This window comes from Periophthalmus magnuspinnatus, chromosome 5, assembly GCF_009829125.3.
Source record: "Periophthalmus magnuspinnatus isolate fPerMag1 chromosome 5, fPerMag1.2.pri, whole genome shotgun sequence".
Taxonomy (NCBI): domain Eukaryota; kingdom Metazoa; phylum Chordata; class Actinopteri; order Gobiiformes; family Gobiidae; genus Periophthalmus; species Periophthalmus magnuspinnatus.
In genome coordinates, this window is record NC_047130.1 from 9,643,235 (window position 1) to 9,664,257 (window position 21,023).

The window sequence follows — 21,023 nt, forward strand, 5'->3', positions numbered from 1 at the left end:
TCCTCTCATTAAGGAGGTTTGTGGGTTAGACTCCTGATGTCTGTGAGTGGAGGTTGTATGTCCTCCCCAGGGCTGGTCCTAGCTTTCAAGGTAGCCCTAAGCTGGATTTGTCTCTGGGGGGCCCCGGCAGTGGATGTGTCCTGGCTCAGCTGTTGGTGATTCACATTTAACAAAATTATGACTCTGCTCTCATCACCTTGACCAGTTGGGGGGGGGTATAAAACAAATGTAATCGTTTGAGAGGGATATTTAAGCTGCTGTAAACACACAAGCCCTGTTTCCAATAAAACTCACCTGAAGGATTATTAGGAACACCATACTAATACGGTGTTTGACCCCCTTTCGCCTTCAGAACTGCCTTAATTCTACGTGGCAATTATTCAACAAGGTACTGAAAGCATTCTTTAGAAATGTTGGCCCATATTGATAGGAGCATCTCGCAGTTGATGGAGATTTGTGGGATGCACATCCAGGGCACGAAGCTCCCGTTCCACCACATCCCAAAGATGCTCTATCGGGTTGAGATCTGGTGACTGTGGGGGCCATTGTAGTACAGTGAACTCATTGTCATGTTGAAGAAACCAATTTGAAATGATTCGAGCTTTATGACATGGTGCATTATCCTGCTGGAAGTAGCCATCAGAGGATGGGTACATGGTGGTCATGAAGGGATGGACATGGTCAGAAACAATGTTCAGGTAGCCCGTGGCATTTAAACGATGCCCAATTGGCACTAAGGGACCTAAAGTGTGCCAAGAAAACATCCCCCACACCATTACACCACCACCACCAGCCTGCACAGTGGTAACAAGGCATGATGGATCCATGTTCTCATTCTGTTTATGCCACATTCTGACTCTACCATTTGAATGTCTCAACAGAAATCGAGACTCATCAGACCAGGCAACATTTTTCCAGTCTTCAACTGTCCAATTTTGGTGAACTCGTGCAAATTGTAGCCTCTTTTTCCTATTTGTAGTGGAGATTAGTGGTACCCGGTGGAGTCTTCTGCTGTTGTAGCCCATCCGCCTCAAGGTTGTGCATGTTGTGGCTTCACAAATGCTTTGCTGCATTCCTCGGTTCTAACGAGTGGTTATTTCAGTCAACGTTGCTCTTCTATCAGCTTGAATCACTCGGCCCATTCTCCTCTGACCTCTAGCATCAACAAGGCATTTTCGCCCACAGGACTGCCGCATACTGGATGTTTTTCCCTTTTCACACCATTCTTTGTAAACCCTAGAAATGGTTGTGCGTGAAAATCCCAGTAACTGAGCAGACCGGCCCGTCTGGCACCAACAACCATGCCACGCTCAAAATTGCTTAAATCACCTTTCTTTCCCATTCTGACATTCTGTTTGGAGTTCAGGAGATTGTCTTGACCAGGACCACACCCCTAAATGCATTGAAGCAACTGCCATGTGATTGGTTGATTAGATAATTGCATTAAAGAGAAATTGAACAGGTGTTCCTAATAATCCTTTAGGTGAGTGTATTATTTTCAATCTAAATGTATGTGCTCTTGGGGGCCCTCTGGTGGCCCCTAAGCAGCTGTTTAGTCCGCTTATAGCAGACATGTCCAAACTGTGGCCCGGGGGCCAAATGCGGCCCTCAAACAATTTTTCTTGGCTCTCAAGCTTCCAGGTGAATCGGCCCAAATTACTTTAAACACTACTTTTTACTGTACATTTCTGAAAATCTACTTTAACAAGCCCAGATCAAATATTCTATGTGCCCCATTGAGGATGTAAACATAAATAAAGGTCTAGTGGTTCAGTCTAACTTGATATAAACACACAGATTTGAAGTATTCACTGTATTGGTGACCAGTCTAAGGCCCTCAATCGGCCCTCAGCTTTGTCTGTGTTTTTATATGTGGCCCTTAATGAGAAAAGTTTGGACACCCCTGGCTTATAGGCTGGGCCGGCTCTGGTCCTCCCTGTGTTACTGTGTCAGTAGTAGTAGTAATCAAACCTTTCAAACCTTAGATACCTAAAGTAACATCTTCCAAAATATTGGTAAATTACTTTTTCCAGCCAAATAACAAGAGTAAATTTTTTGTAAAACTATTTTTCTATGAAGCTGGGTAATTAAATACTAAACTGTAGTCTTTTGAACATATGTGAAAAAGTTGGATCTTATGAAAGAGTCTAATTGCCCGTCATTGTGAAATATTTAGCAGAACGGAAATGTTTCTTACTACATATGATGTAACACAATGCTCTATCATGAGAAGCTTAAATAATAATAATAATAAATAGGTGTTTCTAATATACCATATTTATTTTGACAAGTTAGGGGGGAGCTCTATTATAGAACTCCTGCTAGAAAATTATAAAAGAGCAAAACTTCTGCTGTCTGAATGCGCCTGACTTAGATCCCAAACAAAGTCACTCCTTCCTCAGCCATGGTTTTGGGGCGGGGTGCACTCAAAGACAGGGTTTATGGGTAATATGTAAATTAGACTTACTTGCTCTCCACTGACTGCTTATCCACATTTGGTTTGTAACTACAAGAATCCCTCCTGGTTTTAGTAAAACAAAAATGCAATTATGTGTGTGTGTAAATTAAAGTAGAGTAAAAATAGTCCATGAACATTCTGGAGTAAAATGAGAAGTAGATCATATTATAGATATGATATAAGTGTATGACAGAATTATTGTTGACAGAAAAAAAAGTTACTGCAAGAATCCTTTTAATACTTCCATTCAAATAAGTTGATATATTTATTACATTACATTTATTTACATTATTTGCCAAACAAACTGAAAACATCAAACCAGACAGTCAGATAGATTATAACACACATCAAGAACGTTTCAGTACATTCAGTTAAAGGTCAAGGGTCCGTCACCTCCTTGTCTCCATGGAGATGTCTTTGTGTTGGCTAGAATGTTCTACAGTGGTATTTAACTCATCTATCTCCATGGAAACAAGCATGTGCCACCGCCAGATCTATGGAGTAAGACAATTTTCAATGTATGTCAAATAACACACCTGTAACTGGATAAATGCACGATGGTTAAGTTTAACGTCATACTGTGAAACATTCCAGGCAAAGCAATAATAATAATCACCATGGCGACAAACAGTTGACGGACCCTAGACCAAAAAAGTTACATAGTGCAGTTTTAATGATCTGAAGGAGGAAAATAGGGCTCTGTTGAGTTACTGTGCAAATATGAAAATTCTATTGTTCATATGATATGGTTGTGATGTGACTGTGTAGTGAGGTTGTATTGATTATGAAAAGACAAAACATTCTTCTGTTTAATGTACATTTTCTGTATTGTTTTCAAAGGCTCTGTACCTGACTTTTTTCCCCATGTATTTGAGCAAATTTTGTCTTACGTCTCTACAGGTAGCAGCTCTTGAGGTCAAAATAAGTCCACTGCATGCTGTCTGTATTGAATTAAAAAGCTTTTTATTGTCCGCTTATGAGGAAGTGCCCCGTTAGCATGCTAGTTGTTGCCCTCTGATCGTTAAGTCTTCTCTTGGAATGCGAAAGGTAAGTGAGGAATAACTTTGGACCACTGCAAACCGTTTAAAATGAGCTAGTTTTGTTTTGCACATTTGTAAGACAGTCAGGTACTGAGCCTTTAATTAAGACACTGTAGGTCGATTGGGGCGTTCAACAAAAGAAAAAAAAAAAAAAAAGCATTGCATATACATTAAGTTTTGGTGAGCGTAATTTGTGTTTTATTTTGATAAGTAGCTCATATCAGTCGAAGTAGTAGTTCTGCACAAAGTAGAAGTCGCTTGATTTAAAATATGGGGTATAGTTGTAGATGAGAGCCTTCTCCTCCTCGTCTTTACTGGAAAACCTGTGCTGGTTTTTCCTGGCTGAAGAAGGCAAAATAAAGAGACACAAATGTATTATTCTTTTATTTGCTGAAAAAAACAGCACTTACATGAAAACAAAATGAAAAAAAACAAAAAAAACAACAACATTTGAGCACTTTATAAGAGATTTGAGTTGTATTATGACATATTGTACTGCTTCAGCGTAACTTATTTTGGAGATTTCAATAGCGATTAACTGTTTTTGATGTATTTATTATTTTGGAGAATTGTGTTGTTTTGTTCTTCACCATATTAAAAGGTAGCCTGCACTATTATACTTTAGTACAAGACAATACACATTCGCAACTTAACCTGTGTTGCCAGTGCCTTAACCTGCAGATAAAGGACACATGCAAGTTTTTCCCTCCTTCTTATTATATAGACAGGCCTCATGTGAAAGCTCAGAATGTCCAGAATGTCCATACTGAGCTGCAAATTCTACACTAGCACTGATTCATGATTGTCTGCAGGTGCTGGGGTTTCGATAGTGACCATTCAGATCAGACGGAGTCATTTTAGGTTCAAACCAACAGGATTTCAGCTTTGAAACTGGCAACCCAATTGAGAGACTTATACGAGGCTCATTCTGCTTTCTGAGAACAAAAAACACCAACTTATAACATAAATAAATGGGACATCATGGACAATGTTTTTTGTAATTAATAATAAATCAGCTTTACAGTTGTTATCAGTATAAGTTATATTTAATTTGAACATGTTCCTTGTATCTGGGGACACAGTACAGAACATACTCAGGCAAGCAATAGCATCTCCATGGAGACAAGCAGGTTAGAAATATTAGTGCGCCTTTAAAGTTCTATACCTGATTTTTCTTCATGTAATTAAGTAAAATTCATCTCAGTGAATAATTAGGTTCTGAATACAGTACATAAGTTAAGTGAGGAATAAGTGGACTGCTGCAAACTGTTTAAAGTAAACTAGTTCTGTTTTTCACATTTTTAAGACTTTTTCCTTTTGACTGCACCTGAGGAATATGATTTTGAAGTATTCTTGTACTTGTTAGACTGGGTTACCTTCCGAGACAAAGAAGCTGGCAGTGTAGAAGGAGGTCTGGACAGCAGAGGCAGAGTGGGCCATGCCGGGTTTGTTGATCCACTCAAAGGGGCTTTTCTCTGGATGCCACTGCACAGCATAGAACGGGTAACGGTAGGCTGACCACCACAAAGCAGAAACATGATTATTTTGTTGTTTCAGTGTTGACATCTTTTCACTGAGCTAATGGCATCTTGTAGGCAGGACTGCTCTAATAACATACTGAGCTTCAATGTTCGATAGGCCAATAATAGTGTTAAAATGCAGATTTTTGTTGTAATGGAGCTTAACTGTGACCACCTGCTCCTGGTTCTGGAAGTAAATCCCATTAATTTCACTCATTACTCTTCTTATTGCTCATAGACTTTCTGAAAACAGTTTGCAATGTAGCTCATGCCTAATCAACTATGCGGTAAATAATGACCACAAGACTTATAATTGAATTTAAAATCTGTTTTTGAAACTTTATAAAACACTAAGATACTAAAACATTTTACATGAATTTTAGTTTGCATATTGTTGGATAGGCTCCGTGATGCCTTTGAACTTTTAATATTTGAAATTTTCGAGGAGTCTACGGGAAAAATGAATGGCGACTTTGAAGTACTTTCTGTGCTGTTACAATTAAGTTTTTGAAGTTTAGAAAACTCCAAAGTACCAGTTCAATACCTCTTTTTAAACCCAGTTCAAGCCACATGTCTAAGCACAGGGGCAAATTCTGATTGAAATGTAAAGTCTATAAATGAGGTCAAAGAAGAGAGGAGGATTCACTTTGGAGTGTGGAACCATGACAGACAAAGGTATGACTTCTGTTGGGGAGTATGTCTCAATTCACACACCAATAGAAGTTTTGCTCTTTTACAATTTTCTAGTAGGAGTTCTATAAAAGAATTCCCCTCCCATATGTATAAAAAAAAAATCTATATACTGAATTAGAATAGAGGACATGTCAGTAGTGCTATTAGGAACTTGCATATCAGATGGATTCATAAGATTATAATGTAGTTAATAGGAAGTCTGTCTCTTATCTGGTTTTATCAAACACAATCATGTCTGAAAGCCATCAATATAAGCAAAATAACTTAATATCTGTATTCATATAGATATCAAAAAATGACACTCACTCAGTTGTTGACTGAATGTAACAAATTAAAAATGTTCAATGTCAAGGACCCGTTTTATTTAAATTGAAGTGTTAAACATTTACTTTGTTTTTTTCAATTCATTTAGAGCTGTTGGTGATCAAGTGTGGAGTAATAGTGGGCCCTGGTGGACACATTTAAGCAGTACAGCGCAATTTAGACAAAAAAGTAAAAAAAATAAATAAATAAAATTAAAAAAAAAAACAATAACAAAAACAAAGTCAATATGTGGTGGCTTACCTTCCATAGTGGAGATGAATTCTAGCTTCCCGTCTGTGTTGGTGGACAGGACCTTGTAAAACCTCTTGAGGTTGGCATTTCTGCTGTAATTCTGTAGGTTACAAAATAAGACATAAGTTTGGGTTAAAACAGGTTTAATGCTAGTTTTGTAAACATGCATTTAAAAAAAATTGTTTTACAGTCAAACATATTCCTTGTCATTAGCAATACATTTTGTGTACAAGATATATTGTGTTTTAAATTTGGTATTTAAATGCTACTCCTTGCATTTGCACCTCTATAAAAACTTTGGCTTGTGTTTTGAGTAAAAAAAAACCTTGCATGTACATAGATGATGATTTGATTTAAAATTTAGTTCATTGACTTATCGACTTGATATCAGAAGTTCCTTTGAGTTCCTGTTCAAAACTGAAGAACCAACTCTTTGCACTATAGAAGCAGTGGATTTTCATTTATGAGATTTTAATTTCTGATGGCTTAGCAACATAAAAAAAAAAAAAAAGTATGTGACCCAGTGTATGACTTCACTTTATGAACTAAAACAAAGCGCAGAGCTGTGGGCGGGGACAGGGGGAGGGTGCAAACAGAAATTTTCAGAGCACTCAAGTCTCAAATGCAAGACAATCGAGGAACATGTATGAATCAATTAACTGTTGATGTTGTTACTAGGCCTGTCACGATAGCACATTTTGAACAAAAATATACTGCTGAAGAAAATACAGATGAAGCCATAATATTGAAACTAAATGATACCAGTGACACAATATCAGTGAAGCAGGATTCTCCCAAAAACGTATGCAGAATTGTTTAAGAAAAATAGCCGGAGTAAACGGTTTAGTAATTAGTTTGTATCTGTTATGAATTGTTATTTATTCAACCCTCCACATTCATTCAACCTTCTACAGCTCAAATTTTATACTATAGAGTCTCCTTAGACAAAGCACTTCACCCACATTGTCCTGTATGAATGTGGTGTGTGCACGAATGATGCAGATTGGCAGCCTCGCTTCCGTCAGTCTGCCCCAGGGCAGCTGTGGCTACAGTGTAGTAGCTTGCCATCACCAAGTGTGGAAATGAATGAATAATGACTTTAGTGTAGTGCTTTGAGAGGCTTTGAAAAAGTGCATTACAAGTGTAAACCATTATTATTATTATTAATAGAAAGAAAAAGAAGTCACAATACATATTCACTCCTATTGTTCCATCTCTCATTTACTGAACAATAAGTAGATGTAGTACTTATCATGACAGGCCGATAGCTGTTACATTTGTAAGGTAAGATTCAGTAAATCTAATCCATGTAGAAACGTTCCTACCAGCATAGACAGGCTCCATGAGTGGAAGTTGCCGGTGATGTTTTCCTGAGACAGCGTATGGAGGAGGCCCTTAGGGAAGTGTCTGAACAGCCGACTTGTCTGGGCCACTGGAACACATGTATATGTTTAGTTTCTGTGGTGTAGCAATTAAGTGATTGAAGTTTAGACAACTCCAGAGAAAGTAAAATAATGTAAATGAGGTAGAAGTTGGGAGGAGCAGTCAGGAATGTGGAACCACGACAGACAAAGGTGTGAAATTCTGCTGGGCTTTGTCTCTGAGGTTTCACAAGAGCAGAAGTTTTGCTCTTTTACAATTTTCTAGAAGGAGTTCTATAAAAGAACTCCCCCCATGAATGTAAAAAAAAAAAAAAAAACATAACATACATAAGTCTTCTACTAGACAACATTAAAGAGTGTATATTATCTGTAATGAGTCAAATACATTGTAAATTTGTCTATTTTTGATCAAATATTATTTATTTTTAAAGATATATTCCTGTATTTAATCCAATATATACAAACACCAGGACAATACGTATCTAGTTTTCTATAAAAATGCATTATTGTCTAATACTAGGGAAGGTAAAGAATAACCTTGGAATACTGCAAACCATTTAAAATGAACTACTGTTTTTTTGTTTGTAAGACAAAAATCTGGTACAGTGCCTTTAATTTGAGCTCCACCTCCGCTTGAACTGATTTAACACAATGTGCTGGGAAACTAACATATACATAATTAATTTTTTAAAACGAAAGATTTTTAATCTGCCCAACACTCCTCACCTGTGCAGAGTACTCAGTTACATTTACTTTTTAAAGTACTTTTCTAGCAGCATACTTTTACTCCTACTTGAGTAATATTTGTATTGAAGTACAAGTACTTTTACTTGAGTAAAGTTTTGGTTCCTCTTCCCACCGTGAGTAAGTCTACAAGTGACAGAAGTTTTATGTTGACAATATAAAATGGTTTGAACATCTGTGTTTCTTGCAGCGCTCCTTCAGATGTGGTTTAGTTTGTCTCATATTTGTGTTCTTTGAAAATAAATTTTGTCCCAACATCCCATACTCTTGAAATGACTTGTTACTTTTCTCAATTACTTTTTTTTACTCTTCCTTAAGTAATTTCTTAGGCCACTTCCATTTGAGTAATATTATTTTTAAGTAAAGTTACTCTTGTACTTTACTTGCAATGGCTACTTTAGTAAAACACATGATTTCCACCTTGGATAAATTGTGCTGACAAAATAAAACAAACATAAAACTTGCTGTTGTAGTTTTAGTTTTGGACAGACAGATGATGCATGAGGGTACCTGGGGTGAAGGAGAGAGGCAGAGCTACAGCCTCAGTGTCTGTGTGAGTCAGCAGGTTCTTGTTGGCCGTCAGCACACTGAGTTGCTGGAAGCCCTGACAGGTGCCCCACACCGGGAAGTAGTCCCCCGCATCGTTCGCCTGGAAACACATAAGACAAGGTCTCACTGTATTTTTACTACTGCTCAACCAGACCAAAGTGTTTATCAAGTTACAAAGTACAGCTTGTAACCTGATACAGCTACAGCTTGTAACTTGATTCCATGGAAAAAGAAAGTTAAAACCACACTTCAGAATATTCTTCATAGAAGAACTGTGGAATATTATAGCCAAAAGAAGCACATGTCCATAGGAACAAGCAAGAGAAAAATAAGAGTGAGGTTTGTGGAACTGGAAGCTCCGCTCGCAATAAGGACGAATGTTTTTAGTGCAATAAAAGCATTAAAAAAAAAAAAATAATAATAATAATAATAATAATAAACACTTTTATTTTTTTGTCTAAAAAGTTACATACTGTGACTCTAAAGGAGATTATTTGTTATCAACCTTATGACATGCTTATGTGTGGTTTCTACATGTGATGGCACAATCCTGGGAAAACAATCGTTATTATAGAGTTATAATAACAGGATTAATGACATAGATGTGACTGGCACAAAATAAAACTCCAAGCATGTTTTTAATATTATTATTATTATGTTTTTATGTTATAACATCATTATAGAAGACATACATACAAGCTTTTGTCTGCTATATAGTCATAATCTATGGCACCTGTGGATCCTTATGTTATACTTACACTGTTAGGATAAATAACTGTGCTAGCTATTTTGTATAACCACTACAGTCATTATTGTACTGAGGTCATGTGAAGATAATGACTGTGATCACAGCGCCGAGTCATAAATACATGTCAGGACAAGACATGATATTCCAGTCTATCTAAAGACGAACTAAATAAATACGACAAGAACTACTGACAGGGATGATGTCATGATTTGTTATCCAGACACACCCCAGAAGGATGAGGAACTAAGTCTAAAAGCATAGTTAGCCTCCCTCTATAGGTGGAAACGGGGAGTCTCTGCATGGGAAATTTGACACAGACTCCTTGTACAAGTATTTCTCAAGTATTTGATTAAGTAAATGCTCTGGATTTTATTACATAATACATACATACATTGTGTCTGAATATTGATCCAACACAACTTAATTTAATAAAGAAGTCTGCTGCTTTCCGGCGTGGAAATGAGAACCGATTCCCACCTTCTCCTTTACCGGTGGTGAAACAGTAGAATAAAGTTTTCGATACATTTTAAGTTATGACTTTAAAATGTAAACTAGATAAAAAATTTGCACAGTGCGTCACACGTTTTCATTCTTCATACCTTTATTGCCAATTTGTAGAAAGTCTTGGCGGTTTGTGTGAACTGTGAAGTCTCAATATTAACGTCGCCCCCTGGCAGCAATAACCTGCAACAGCACACACAGTTTTAGAGGCGTTTAAATGTAGGAAACATGTGCTAGATATGATTATTTTTGGCCTTTTGTCAATATGCTTTTAGTTAACTATATTTGGCAGGACTTTGTATTTGCACGTACATGAAATAGACTCACCCATTGATAGAGTTGAATAGCTTTACATACTCCACGTCTGTTCTGTTTATTCTGTGAGACGAAGGGAAATAGGTCAGGTACATTTACACAACAATTATTCCAAACGACTTCCAACTATTTGAAATATGTAATCGTTAAAATGACTTTAAACCCTGACGGAGAAGGAGAAGAATTTGTAGAGCTAAATCTTACCAGTGTAGACGTTTTGCTCTATTTAAATTTTCTAGAAAAAGCCTTATAAAAAGTCTCTGTTTAGTAAAATCAAAACAGAATGTACTTATTTTCTTAGGTGACTTGTGAGTTATGCAGTTGATGATGCTTTTATGGAGTGAATGTTTAATTTATAAAAATGATTGAACACTGAAGAACATCTAAAAAATAAACAAATTTACAAAAATACACATTTTGAATTAACAAAATAAAAAAAACAAATAGCATAAAGTCAGTTAAAAGCTAAAAATAAATAATTATTTTCATATATTGCCTACGTTTTAGTTTATCTGCACATATATTTTAAGTTGTCTCACAGCAAAAAGGTTTGCTTCGATCCCTGGGTCGCCCAGGCCTTTCTGTGTGGAGCTTTGCATGTTTCTCCCCGTGTCTGGATGGGTTTCCTCCGGGGTCCTCCAGTTTCCCCCATCAACCAAAACATAAACGCCCTTCGAGACAACTGTTGTTGTGATTTTGGGCGTTACAAAAATAAAATGAATTGAATAGAATTGATGAGGTGGAGCCAAGATTATGCTGCCATAAAATGCATCATAGTTGAGAAGCCTTGAGGCATTTTAATACAAAACTCATTGGTGTATCAGTCTCAGATCGATATATCACATAATATTAGTTGGTATCGGATCAAAACAAAAATCCCTGGTTTCGCACATGACTGTTATAATCATTGTTCAGTTCAATGGAGACTTTAACATGCTATAATGACACTGGAAACATGCTAATAAACAAGCCAACTGTGTGTCTTAGTTTTGGAAATCATTACTGGTATAAACTATATGACTAACACTGACTGTTTTAAGCACATTAGTTTAACTGTAGTAACCAAACCAGTTTTAACACATTCACAGTCATTAAATTTTTTAAAAGCACAGTATGAAGATTACAATAGAACTACACTGACTCATATTTCATAAGCTTTTTCACGATACGTCACACAGGTCTGATCCTGCCCAACGAGACAAAAACAACATAGGACTTCTTTGGTTTGGTGTTCCAAAAGTAAAAATATAGGCCTATACTTTTTCAACCACATTTTGTTTTGTCCTCCAGAAAGATAGGGGAATAAAAACTGTAATGTTTATTTAGCTAAAAATAAAATTAATTTGTTGTATCTCATGGGGATTAAAATTAATTTAAAAATTTAAAAAAGTTTGAAAGCTTCACACGTTTTTTGGCCCCCCCCTGAAAAATTATTTAATTATTTACTTTGCTAAAAAAATAAAAAAATAAATAAAATAAAAATAAAAATAAAAATAAAATAAAATAAAATAAAAATAAAATAAAATAAAATAAAATAAAATAAAATAAAATAAAATAAAATAAAATAAAATAAAATAAAATAAAATAAAATAAAATAAAATAAAATAAAATAAAACAAAACAAAACAAAACAAAACAAAACAAAACAAAACAAAACAAAACAAAACAAAACTAAACTAAACTAAACTAAACTAAACTAAACTAAACTAAACTAAACTAAACTAAACTAAACTAAACTAAACTAAACTAAACTAAACTAAACTAAACTAAACTAAACTGAATAGAACAGAACAGAATTTAAATGAACATGAAAATGAAAATGACATGTACCTTATTGGGACCACCCTGGCTCCAGCGCTCTCTATATATTTGACATATGATGCGGCGATATAGGAGGTGCCGTGTGGAGAGGGATCTTTTGGAAGGTTCTCTTGGGCCAAAATACCTGAAAAATATCAAAGTACATCACCAAGTTATGTTCCATTTATTATGTTCCCCCCAAAAAACATATTTGGAAAGCAATGTCGGTGTTGTCTTTTGCATGTGGTAACCTGCCCACAACAGAGACCATAAGGAATATTTACATGTTGTTTTTGTGCACACAAATCAAGCAAAATTTTTTACAACTTTTTAAGAATTTTAAACTGGAGGATGCCTGGATGGTTTTGAGATTAAACCTATATTCTACAGTCTGTTTTTTGATGTATGGTAAAATGTTTCCTCATCACAAACAGACCTGGAGTTGTGTTTTGTTTCATTCGCGCATGTTTAACACACAAATCCTGCATATTTAGAGTTCTTCTCTCAAAAGGAAAACACTCTGCTCCACCTTGTGATGTCATGTGGTTATACAGAAAATGCTCCACACAATCCATACACCTTCACTAGAACCATTTAGATAATTTCAGCCCTGGAATTGCCAATATCTACTCAACTAAAGGTAAAAGGTAGATGTTAACTTGAAAACTACAACTTCATGACATCACAAGGTGGAACAGAGCATTCTGAGCTTTGGAGATGTAGACAGGTTTACTCAAACATGTGTCAATGAAACAAAACACAACTCCAGGTAACAGCATTATAATATAGATCAGAAAACAGCATAATATGGGCCTTTAAAAAGTTTAAACAGTGTATTCAATAAATAAAATAAAAAATGTCAATAATTTCACATAATATAGGACCTTTAAGTCTACATATGATTTACAAGATGTTATGAGATATCTGAGAACAAAACTTGCCAGTCACTACAAAACCTCACAAAAGAAGAAGCATCAAAACCTATGTCCTCATTACGTTGCAAGAAACAGTGACTTGCCAATTGAACCCCACCTATTCGCAATAATCAGTAAATGTTTTGTGTGGAGCTTGCATGTTCTCCTCGTGTATTCAAAACCACTCCACTGCATGATGTCCATAGATAAGCCACAAGTGCTCATTTATGTTTACTACAGGTAAATCACTTTTTTGTTTTTTGGTCAGTTTGGTCTCTTAGCACAAAGGCTTTCATGTGGAGACAGCACAATTCAATTTACACTGAAAACGTTTTGTTATTTAGCTGAATCAACTTGTACCCTTAGAGTTATATGGGACAAGGCTTTTTCTCCTATAGGCACATAAGGATCATGTCTTACAGTAGCATCTGCAGATACCAAACTTTGCAATCTTGTAACTAACATGATTTTTTGTTATGAAACATACAAAGGGATTAGATCCAAGCCTGATTTATTCAAGTTTAAAAGAAAAAAAAAATGTGAAATTTGAGTTTTTAGGTATGTTTTCAGTGAGATTTAGTTTACTCAAATACTAAATAAGATATCCTGTGGGACGACAGTAGCTCAGTTGGTTGAGTGTTCGTCCCCTGAATGTTGGCGGTTTGAATCCTGCTGTCGATATAAGCATCGTTGGTTGAGTGGTCAGATTCGCTGGTCCACAGGTTGACAGACTGTGATTTCAGCTCTGATTCTTAAACTTGGCTCTATCTATCTTTTTGAGTTTCATATGTCCAAAAAATGTGGGGTGTTTTACACGTAAAATGTCTTGTTTTTATATGCAAATATTACGTGGAAAAAAGCATGTAATACATTTATTTAAGTAAAATATAGAAAAAGTTCCAAACTGACATCTCTAGATTAATTTATTTTTTCATATTCAGCTGCAGTGTCTCACCTTAGGCTACACACGGTCTCCACTACTTTTGTTTTTGGTTTGGTTTTAATATACATGCTCCCAAATGTTAAAAAAAAAAAAAAAGGCATATGGAGATGAATCAAAGCCTTAAGTATCACAAATGCTGCACATATATTAACACTGGCAAGTCCACTGAAGTCTAAAAACCATGACTGAGGGAGATGTGTGCTCTAGATGGACCTGCATTTGACTTTTACTCCATTTTAAAAGGTTATAATAAGAACTTAACCCTTGGCAACGAAGTCAGGTTACAAACAACAGGATTCACATACACAGCTCCTTCCTGCCTTGCATCAGATATGTATACGGCAGTGGCCACTCGCAATCTGTCCAGAACTGGAGAAGCAGCTTGGATGATCAGCCTCATCATCTTCATGCCTGTTTGAGTAATCCCGCATGTTTAGTATCCCCCAAAGTTGGTATAGAATGAAAAAAGGTTAACTATTGTATTTGACATAGGGGGAGTGATTCCACTATGAAAATCATGGCTAATTGACATTTTGATGATTAAATCTTCAAATACTTTAACGTTGTAAAATTAAATAAAGACCTTATTGTCATCTGCAGTCGTTCTTTTTCCCCATGTGGTTATTGCTTGAAAGTTTATAAAAGATTGTGAAGTCCTTTTTGATACTGAGGTTGAATTAAACTACCTTACTCACTCACTTGTTTTGGAAAATAATGGTGATCAAATGGGTTATTTGCATATTACCCAGGAGCCTCTTCATGCCCCCAAAACCATGACTGAGGGAGGAGTGACTTCTTCTCGGGTTTGTGTCGGACAAGCTGTCAAATTAGAAGTTTTGCTCTTTTAAAATTTTCAAGCAGGAGGTCTATAATAGAACTCCCCCCATTATGTAAACATAAAAACTATTTGCACTCAATCTGCGTTTAGTATAAACTTGACACATTAGCAGTTGTAGCTGTAATTCATATATAACAGCACAACTCACCTTGAGTCAAAACTAAAACTACTTTCACCTTCATTAAAGGAACTGAATCATTTTAATTATACTGTTCATTTCAAAGGGAAGTTCAAAAGACTGGCTCTTCAACTATTTAAATATACGACAGAAGCTAATGACAGAAATGATAGTCTCAGTTTAACAACAAACTAATCAGAGAAACAACCAAGAGTGTTTAAAATGGTTCAAACTGAGAGAGGGAGTCTGTTCACCCCGTGGAATTATGCATCATCGAAATAAAACACCACACTACTAGAATAATAATTGTAAAACTAACTGTTATGTTGTTAAATATGTTTTTTTGTGTGTTGAAAGCTCTAACCTGCTCTGCTTCTATGTTGATTCATGTGTCAGCTCAAAGTTAATCAGTATAAGAAATGCATACAAATTAGAAAGAAAAATATTTGGCTCTTATAAAAAAAGAGATCCGGAGCCAATCATTCAAACTACACTGTAACTGTAAACAGCTATTGTCTCCAGTTTCAGCTGAAACCACCTGATTTAACCTTCACTAGCTCACAGAGGGGACCAGCACAATACGGCACAGCTCCAGCTCAGGCGTGGTTAAAACGAAGTGAGACGCTTAGACAAGACTCAGGCAAAAACAAGTTGATTTAAATGCTGACATGATCTTGTCATAAACTGTCATATTTCCAGTGATGGCAACTAATATGTCTGGCACAACAAAGGTAGCACAATAGCAACAGCAGTTTCCGCTTTATCAAGGCTTGTGTAAAAAAAATATATATATATATATATATTTCCTGTGCATAATAGATCAAGCATTACCCAAACCCAATGCATTACATAAAGAGACATTAAAACGGGGCAGAGAAGAGTAGAGAAGTGAAAAAGGTTTACGATAAAGAAATGGTTTAGTTTAACTTCAGCTTTTACGATGGATCAGACCTGGATGACTGAAGGATTACACAGACATACCATGACAGCAGCCCTCAGATACCTGCATCATCCCAATTCAAATTAAGCCAAGATTTTTGCAATGCAAATAGATCAATGGATTCAACAAGTTACATGTTATCAATGCAACATGATGATGTAATAACAATAGTGTCAGATTGACCGTGTTTCTAATGGTTACGTCAGATTTTGTAAAGGTACACTATGTAACTTTTCTGAAAGACTGACCCCCCAGCTTGTCCCCATGGGGATATTAGGTTATTGCATAATGTCAGACAGCATGTTAAGCTATGACAACCCTTGTTATGAAATAAATGTAATCTAGATCAATGTAACGCCATATTGTGGAACCATCTCTATGGAGACAAGCAGATCCCTAATTCCCCACTAGAAAAAGTTACACAATGCACCTTTAAGTAGGTTTCAATCATGCATTCAATACATACAACCTACCAGAATTGCCTATGAACGTGCATTTTGTAACAAGCACAGCAAATTAATCTGAAATGATGAAGGAAACACTAACATAGGCAGGACTATACGCAAAATCACAATGGATGCTAAATAAAACTAAATCAGAATAGCTGACAGTTAAACGCACCTGTCAAGCTTATTAATGGATAAACGTAACATAATCGTTGTCTTATATTGAATCATGCTGCTGTGTGTGGACTATAAACCCAATCTCTTCCACGATCTCTGGAACATTCTCAAGAATTATATAATGATCCATCCACATGTACCCCCTCCAGGCCCCCCTTTCCTTCCCATCTCCCCCCTCTCCAGCCGGGCACCAGTGCGCGTAAACCGGCTGCGCCATACCAATGATGGGCCGGTCGTTGAGTTGCCGGTATTGCGCTGCCTCGCTCCCCGGAGGACCGCAGCAGAGCCCGGCCGTCAACAGCAGCGCGATCACCGGTCGAAACATCCACGTACCGCAGCGAGGTGTCAAGTCCAGAGACGGTGAGAAGAGGAGAGCCCGGAGGAGCCGAGCGCGGAGGAGGAGCGCAGCGGAGGAGGAGCAGAGGCGCGGCTTGGGAAAGGGTTCAGCCTCTGTGATCTGCGGGGAAGGACTGGCTCGCACTTCCGCCGAAGCTCAAGTGTCTGAAGCGCGGGGAGCGCACTTGGGTTTTGCTGAGTGTGTGTGGAGGTTGCCAGATCTCACGAGAAAAACAAGCAATCGGGCAAAGAGTGGACGCCCAAAACAAGTAAATACAGCACTAGATACAAAGTATGGGACTACTGTAGCCTAATCAGGTTACATTTTTATATAGGCCTAATAGTTAGAAATTTAAATTGAGTTATTAGGCTACTTGCCCTAGTAACCCAACGTTTATTATCTTTTTCCTTGCTGAAATGAGTGTACTCCATAAAACTGTCATGAAACAGTAAATAAAGATGAACAGAAAGCACGAGCACGCTGTGAACTAAATCAGTACAAATAATGGTTTATGGAGGTGTGAAGACTCTATGCTTTTTATGTGCTTCCTGAGCTGTATGTTTCCTTCTTCAAAGTAACTCATCCTCCTAAGACCCGAGCTCTTGCATGACATGCTTTATTAATTTCTCTTTGTTATTTGGGATGATTGAGACCTGATGAGAGTAAAAACAAAGAATTATCTTTTTACATTATGTAGTTTCTGAGAAAAGTGATGTGAAACGAATGTCCTCACATGAGGACATTTTAATCATTTTGATAAAACATTTGAATAATGATTTGCAAAAACTATTTATTAAGACCCTGAACACAGCAACATTTGTAAAAAACAAAATGAGAAACAATTGTGCATCTTGGAACAATGTGTCTCATGTGAAGTGCTGCTGACAGGAGCAGGAAGACATGTGCCTGTAAAAAAAAAAGAACATTCTAAACTCTTAAAAAATGTCTGAAATGTCTTGCAAAGAAATCTGACTGACTCTGCTCCAAACAAATATGAATAAATGTAGGACTATTTATTTCAAACATGCAAACTGTAAGTTCATGTAACTCAAGTGCCCAAATAATGACGTCACAACAGCAGTCAAGAGGTCAACAGAAATATGAATTTTGAGCTAGGAAGGGCATCTCATGTAAAATGTAATCATTTATTTTGCAAAGCTCTTAAGAGAAAAGAGACTAAACAAACATACTTTGCACCCTTATATCATGTAAAATCAAAACTTTCAAAAACAAGCTCATTGGACATCTAGCATTCACAAATAAAATCATGTTTCTCTCACCTCAGATTAACAGAGTTTAGTGCTTTGCTCATTGACTCTGTAGAAATTCACCATGTTTTTAATTCCCTTCCATATATTTTCCCTTTCTTTTTTCCTTATAAGCAGCGATATTTGTTTTGATATACTGTAGACAAAATATGGATGTCCCTGACTGGCTAATCTAATTGTCAATCACACCCATCTGAGTCTGGTGACCAGGCTCCTCACATCTTTATAAAGTGGCAAAAGAGAAAGTTTAAATCTGTTGTAGGAGTGAAGACATTTCGCTGCTCATCCAAACCGCTTCTTCAGTTCTGGTCAGATCTCTGGTGGACACTGCCTTATATCTATCTGAAGGGAGGGGCTAACTACACTGAAACTGTAAACAGCTATTGTCTCCAGTTTCAACTGAAACCCCCTATTCAACCCTTAATGACCCTGCTATTGTTCTCTTTGTTTGAGTCTGAGGATAAAGTTATAGATTATGTCGCAGGCCCCATTCCCGTCTAAGGAAGATTGTCTTTCCAAAAAAAAAAATACTTCTTTAACTCCTCTCTCAAACAGTTTTTTCTCTGGCTAAGATCTGAACTTCACTATCTGCAAAGGAGTGGTTAGTGGCTTTGAGATGGAGATGCACGGCAGACTGGGGTCCAGAGGAGCTTTCACGCTGGTGTTGGTACATCCTCTTATGGAGTGGTTGCTTAGTTTCTCCAGTATAACCCCAAATTAGCATATAGGCAAGGCAACTGTATTTGTATAGCACAATTCCTTACAAAGCAGTTCAAATACTTTACAGAATAAGTTTGTCTGAGAGCAGTGCACTTGAGCCAGTGTGAACCCAACAGTTGCATTCTGATTCACATTAAAAGCCTGCCTCAAGAGTGCTTGAAACAGTTGGTCTTGGAGTGGCTCCACCTGCACTCTGGTGTCAACCTCGGGCCCAGGGCCGGCCCAGCCTATAAGCAGACTAAGCAGCTGCTTAGGGCCCTGAGGCCACCAGAGGGCCCCCAAGAGTACATACATTTATATTGAAAATAGTGAATACAAGGTTTTTTTCTGAAAAATAAATGGCGCTCGGGTGTTTATACTAGTGTACATATCCCTCTTAAATGATTCGATATGTTTCATTTCCAGTAGCTAAACATGTGCTGCTACATGTCTTGAGTGGGGCAGTGGTGTGGACAGCTGCGTTTACACCGGTGTGAAGGACCCCTCCCCTCCAGGTGCACTCTGGGAGCGCTGAGGCAGCAGAGGGACATTTGAATGAGTGTTTTACAAACTAAACAACTAAACGTTAGTGAAGTTCAGTTTGTATAAAGTTCAGGACAATGTATGAAAAGCCCAGAGGAAGATCATTTTGGAGAAAGACGGACTTTTCAGAGAAGACTCGAAATATGTCTCCACTTTACACCATTGGACCTGCAGATAAAACAGTGAGAGTGGACAAGTGTAACTATGCAGACAGGACACACCTCAGAGGGACAGAGGACAGACAAGACACACCTCAGAGGGACAGAGGACACACCTCAGAGGGACAGAGGACAGACAGGACACACCTCAGAGGGACAGCGGACAGCAGGTAAGTCTGGCTGTTTGTAGTTGTGACTTTTCCTTTTGTGGTAATTTATTTTAATATTTTAATTTGTTTTAGATAAACACCTGGCTTTAATATTTACCACTTCCTCTGTGCAGATGCGCTCTGCGCTAACATGCTAACTGCTAACATGCTAAATGCTAACGAGTCACTGTTAGCATAACAGTGACTGTTGTGTTACTTTTACCAGGGCCACACTTTGTCCAATATGTTCATGTTGTACATCTTTTAAAATCTCTGAACTCGCTCTGTTCAGTCACTAAATTGTTTGTTAATTATAATGAGTTTCAATGCAGCACAAGCAAATAATCACCAGGGCCATTTAGCAACATTAGCATGCTACTATTGTAAACACAAGCTCAGCGCTGGTGTCCTCTGTCCTAAACATTTGTATATTTGATGTGACAGTCACATATGATCACAGCTGTGCTTAATGTGCAGAACAGTTAATGTGCATCTTTTTGGCCTCTGCTCAGTGTCTGCTCAGAGCTCACTGCTCAGGTCAGAGATGAGCTGCAACTCTTAACTTGAATCACTACTTTGTACTTCTTGAGTGATATGATTTTGAAGTAAGTGTACTCTTGCTTAAGTACATCGTTTGGCTGCTCTGTCTAATTCTGTATTTTATTACACAAAGAACTGATGATGTAAGTCCACTTTAGTCAACTGGAACACATTAAAATGCACCAGAAACCAAGAAAGAAATGTCCAGAATTAAATTTTTTTTTGACAGACCCCCCCCTTCCTTACATGTTTTTATACTGTTATACTTGTGGTTATTACTGTTTTGAGCCTCTAGAATTTTCAGACTTTTTATAAGTGGTTGTGATGATGCATTAATGTTGTTAAATATGAATATGTGGCACTGCAGGTCAAAGTGCTTGAAACTGGGCAAAAGGCCTCTCAGATCACGTATATTTACAGGAGTTACTGTATTGGTTACTATAATTGGATAATTTACCCATGCTTATTATTACAAAGTAAGGATTACTTAAAGAAGACATATTATGCTTGTGTCTGCTTTATAGTTATAATCTATGACACTCAAGGATCATCTCAATATTGATTTAAAACCACTTAATAAAAGAAACAAGTCCGGTGACTTCTGCATTAGAAAACTGTGGTTCTCAATGGGAGCGACTGGAGAATGAAG

General features: G+C 37.1%; 1 protein-coding gene and 3 non-coding genes across 4 annotated transcripts; 2 read left to right on the top strand and 2 right to left on the bottom strand.

Annotated features, from left to right (window-relative positions):
- Nucleotides 1-2,295: 2,295 nt before the first annotated feature.
- On the bottom strand, nt 2,296-2,348 carry LOC117371718 (U7 small nuclear RNA). Its single transcript, XR_004541470.1, has one exon. It is a non-coding gene; the product is annotated as a U7 small nuclear RNA (small nuclear RNA).
- Nucleotides 2,349-2,676: 328 nt separating this feature from the next.
- Nucleotides 2,677-17,169, bottom strand: zgc:171566. Its single transcript, XM_033966669.2, has 9 exons — nt 16,900-17,169; nt 12,335-12,449; nt 10,518-10,568; nt 10,289-10,373; nt 8,903-9,041; nt 7,592-7,698; nt 6,276-6,366; nt 4,875-5,012; nt 2,677-3,840 (listed from the first exon to the last, which is right to left on the bottom strand). Exons 1-9 carry the CDS (start codon nt 17,003-17,005, stop codon nt 3,719-3,721), a joined length of 954 nt encoding a protein of 317 aa, XP_033822560.1. The 5' UTR covers nt 17,006-17,169; the 3' UTR covers nt 2,677-3,718.
- On the top strand, nt 5,739-5,791 carry LOC117371717 (U7 small nuclear RNA). Its single transcript, XR_004541469.1, has one exon. It is a non-coding gene; the product is annotated as a U7 small nuclear RNA (small nuclear RNA).
- On the top strand, nt 7,887-7,939 carry LOC117371716 (U7 small nuclear RNA). The gene has a single exon (XR_004541468.1). It is a non-coding gene; the product is annotated as a U7 small nuclear RNA (small nuclear RNA).
- Nucleotides 17,170-21,023: the final 3,854 nt, after the last annotated feature.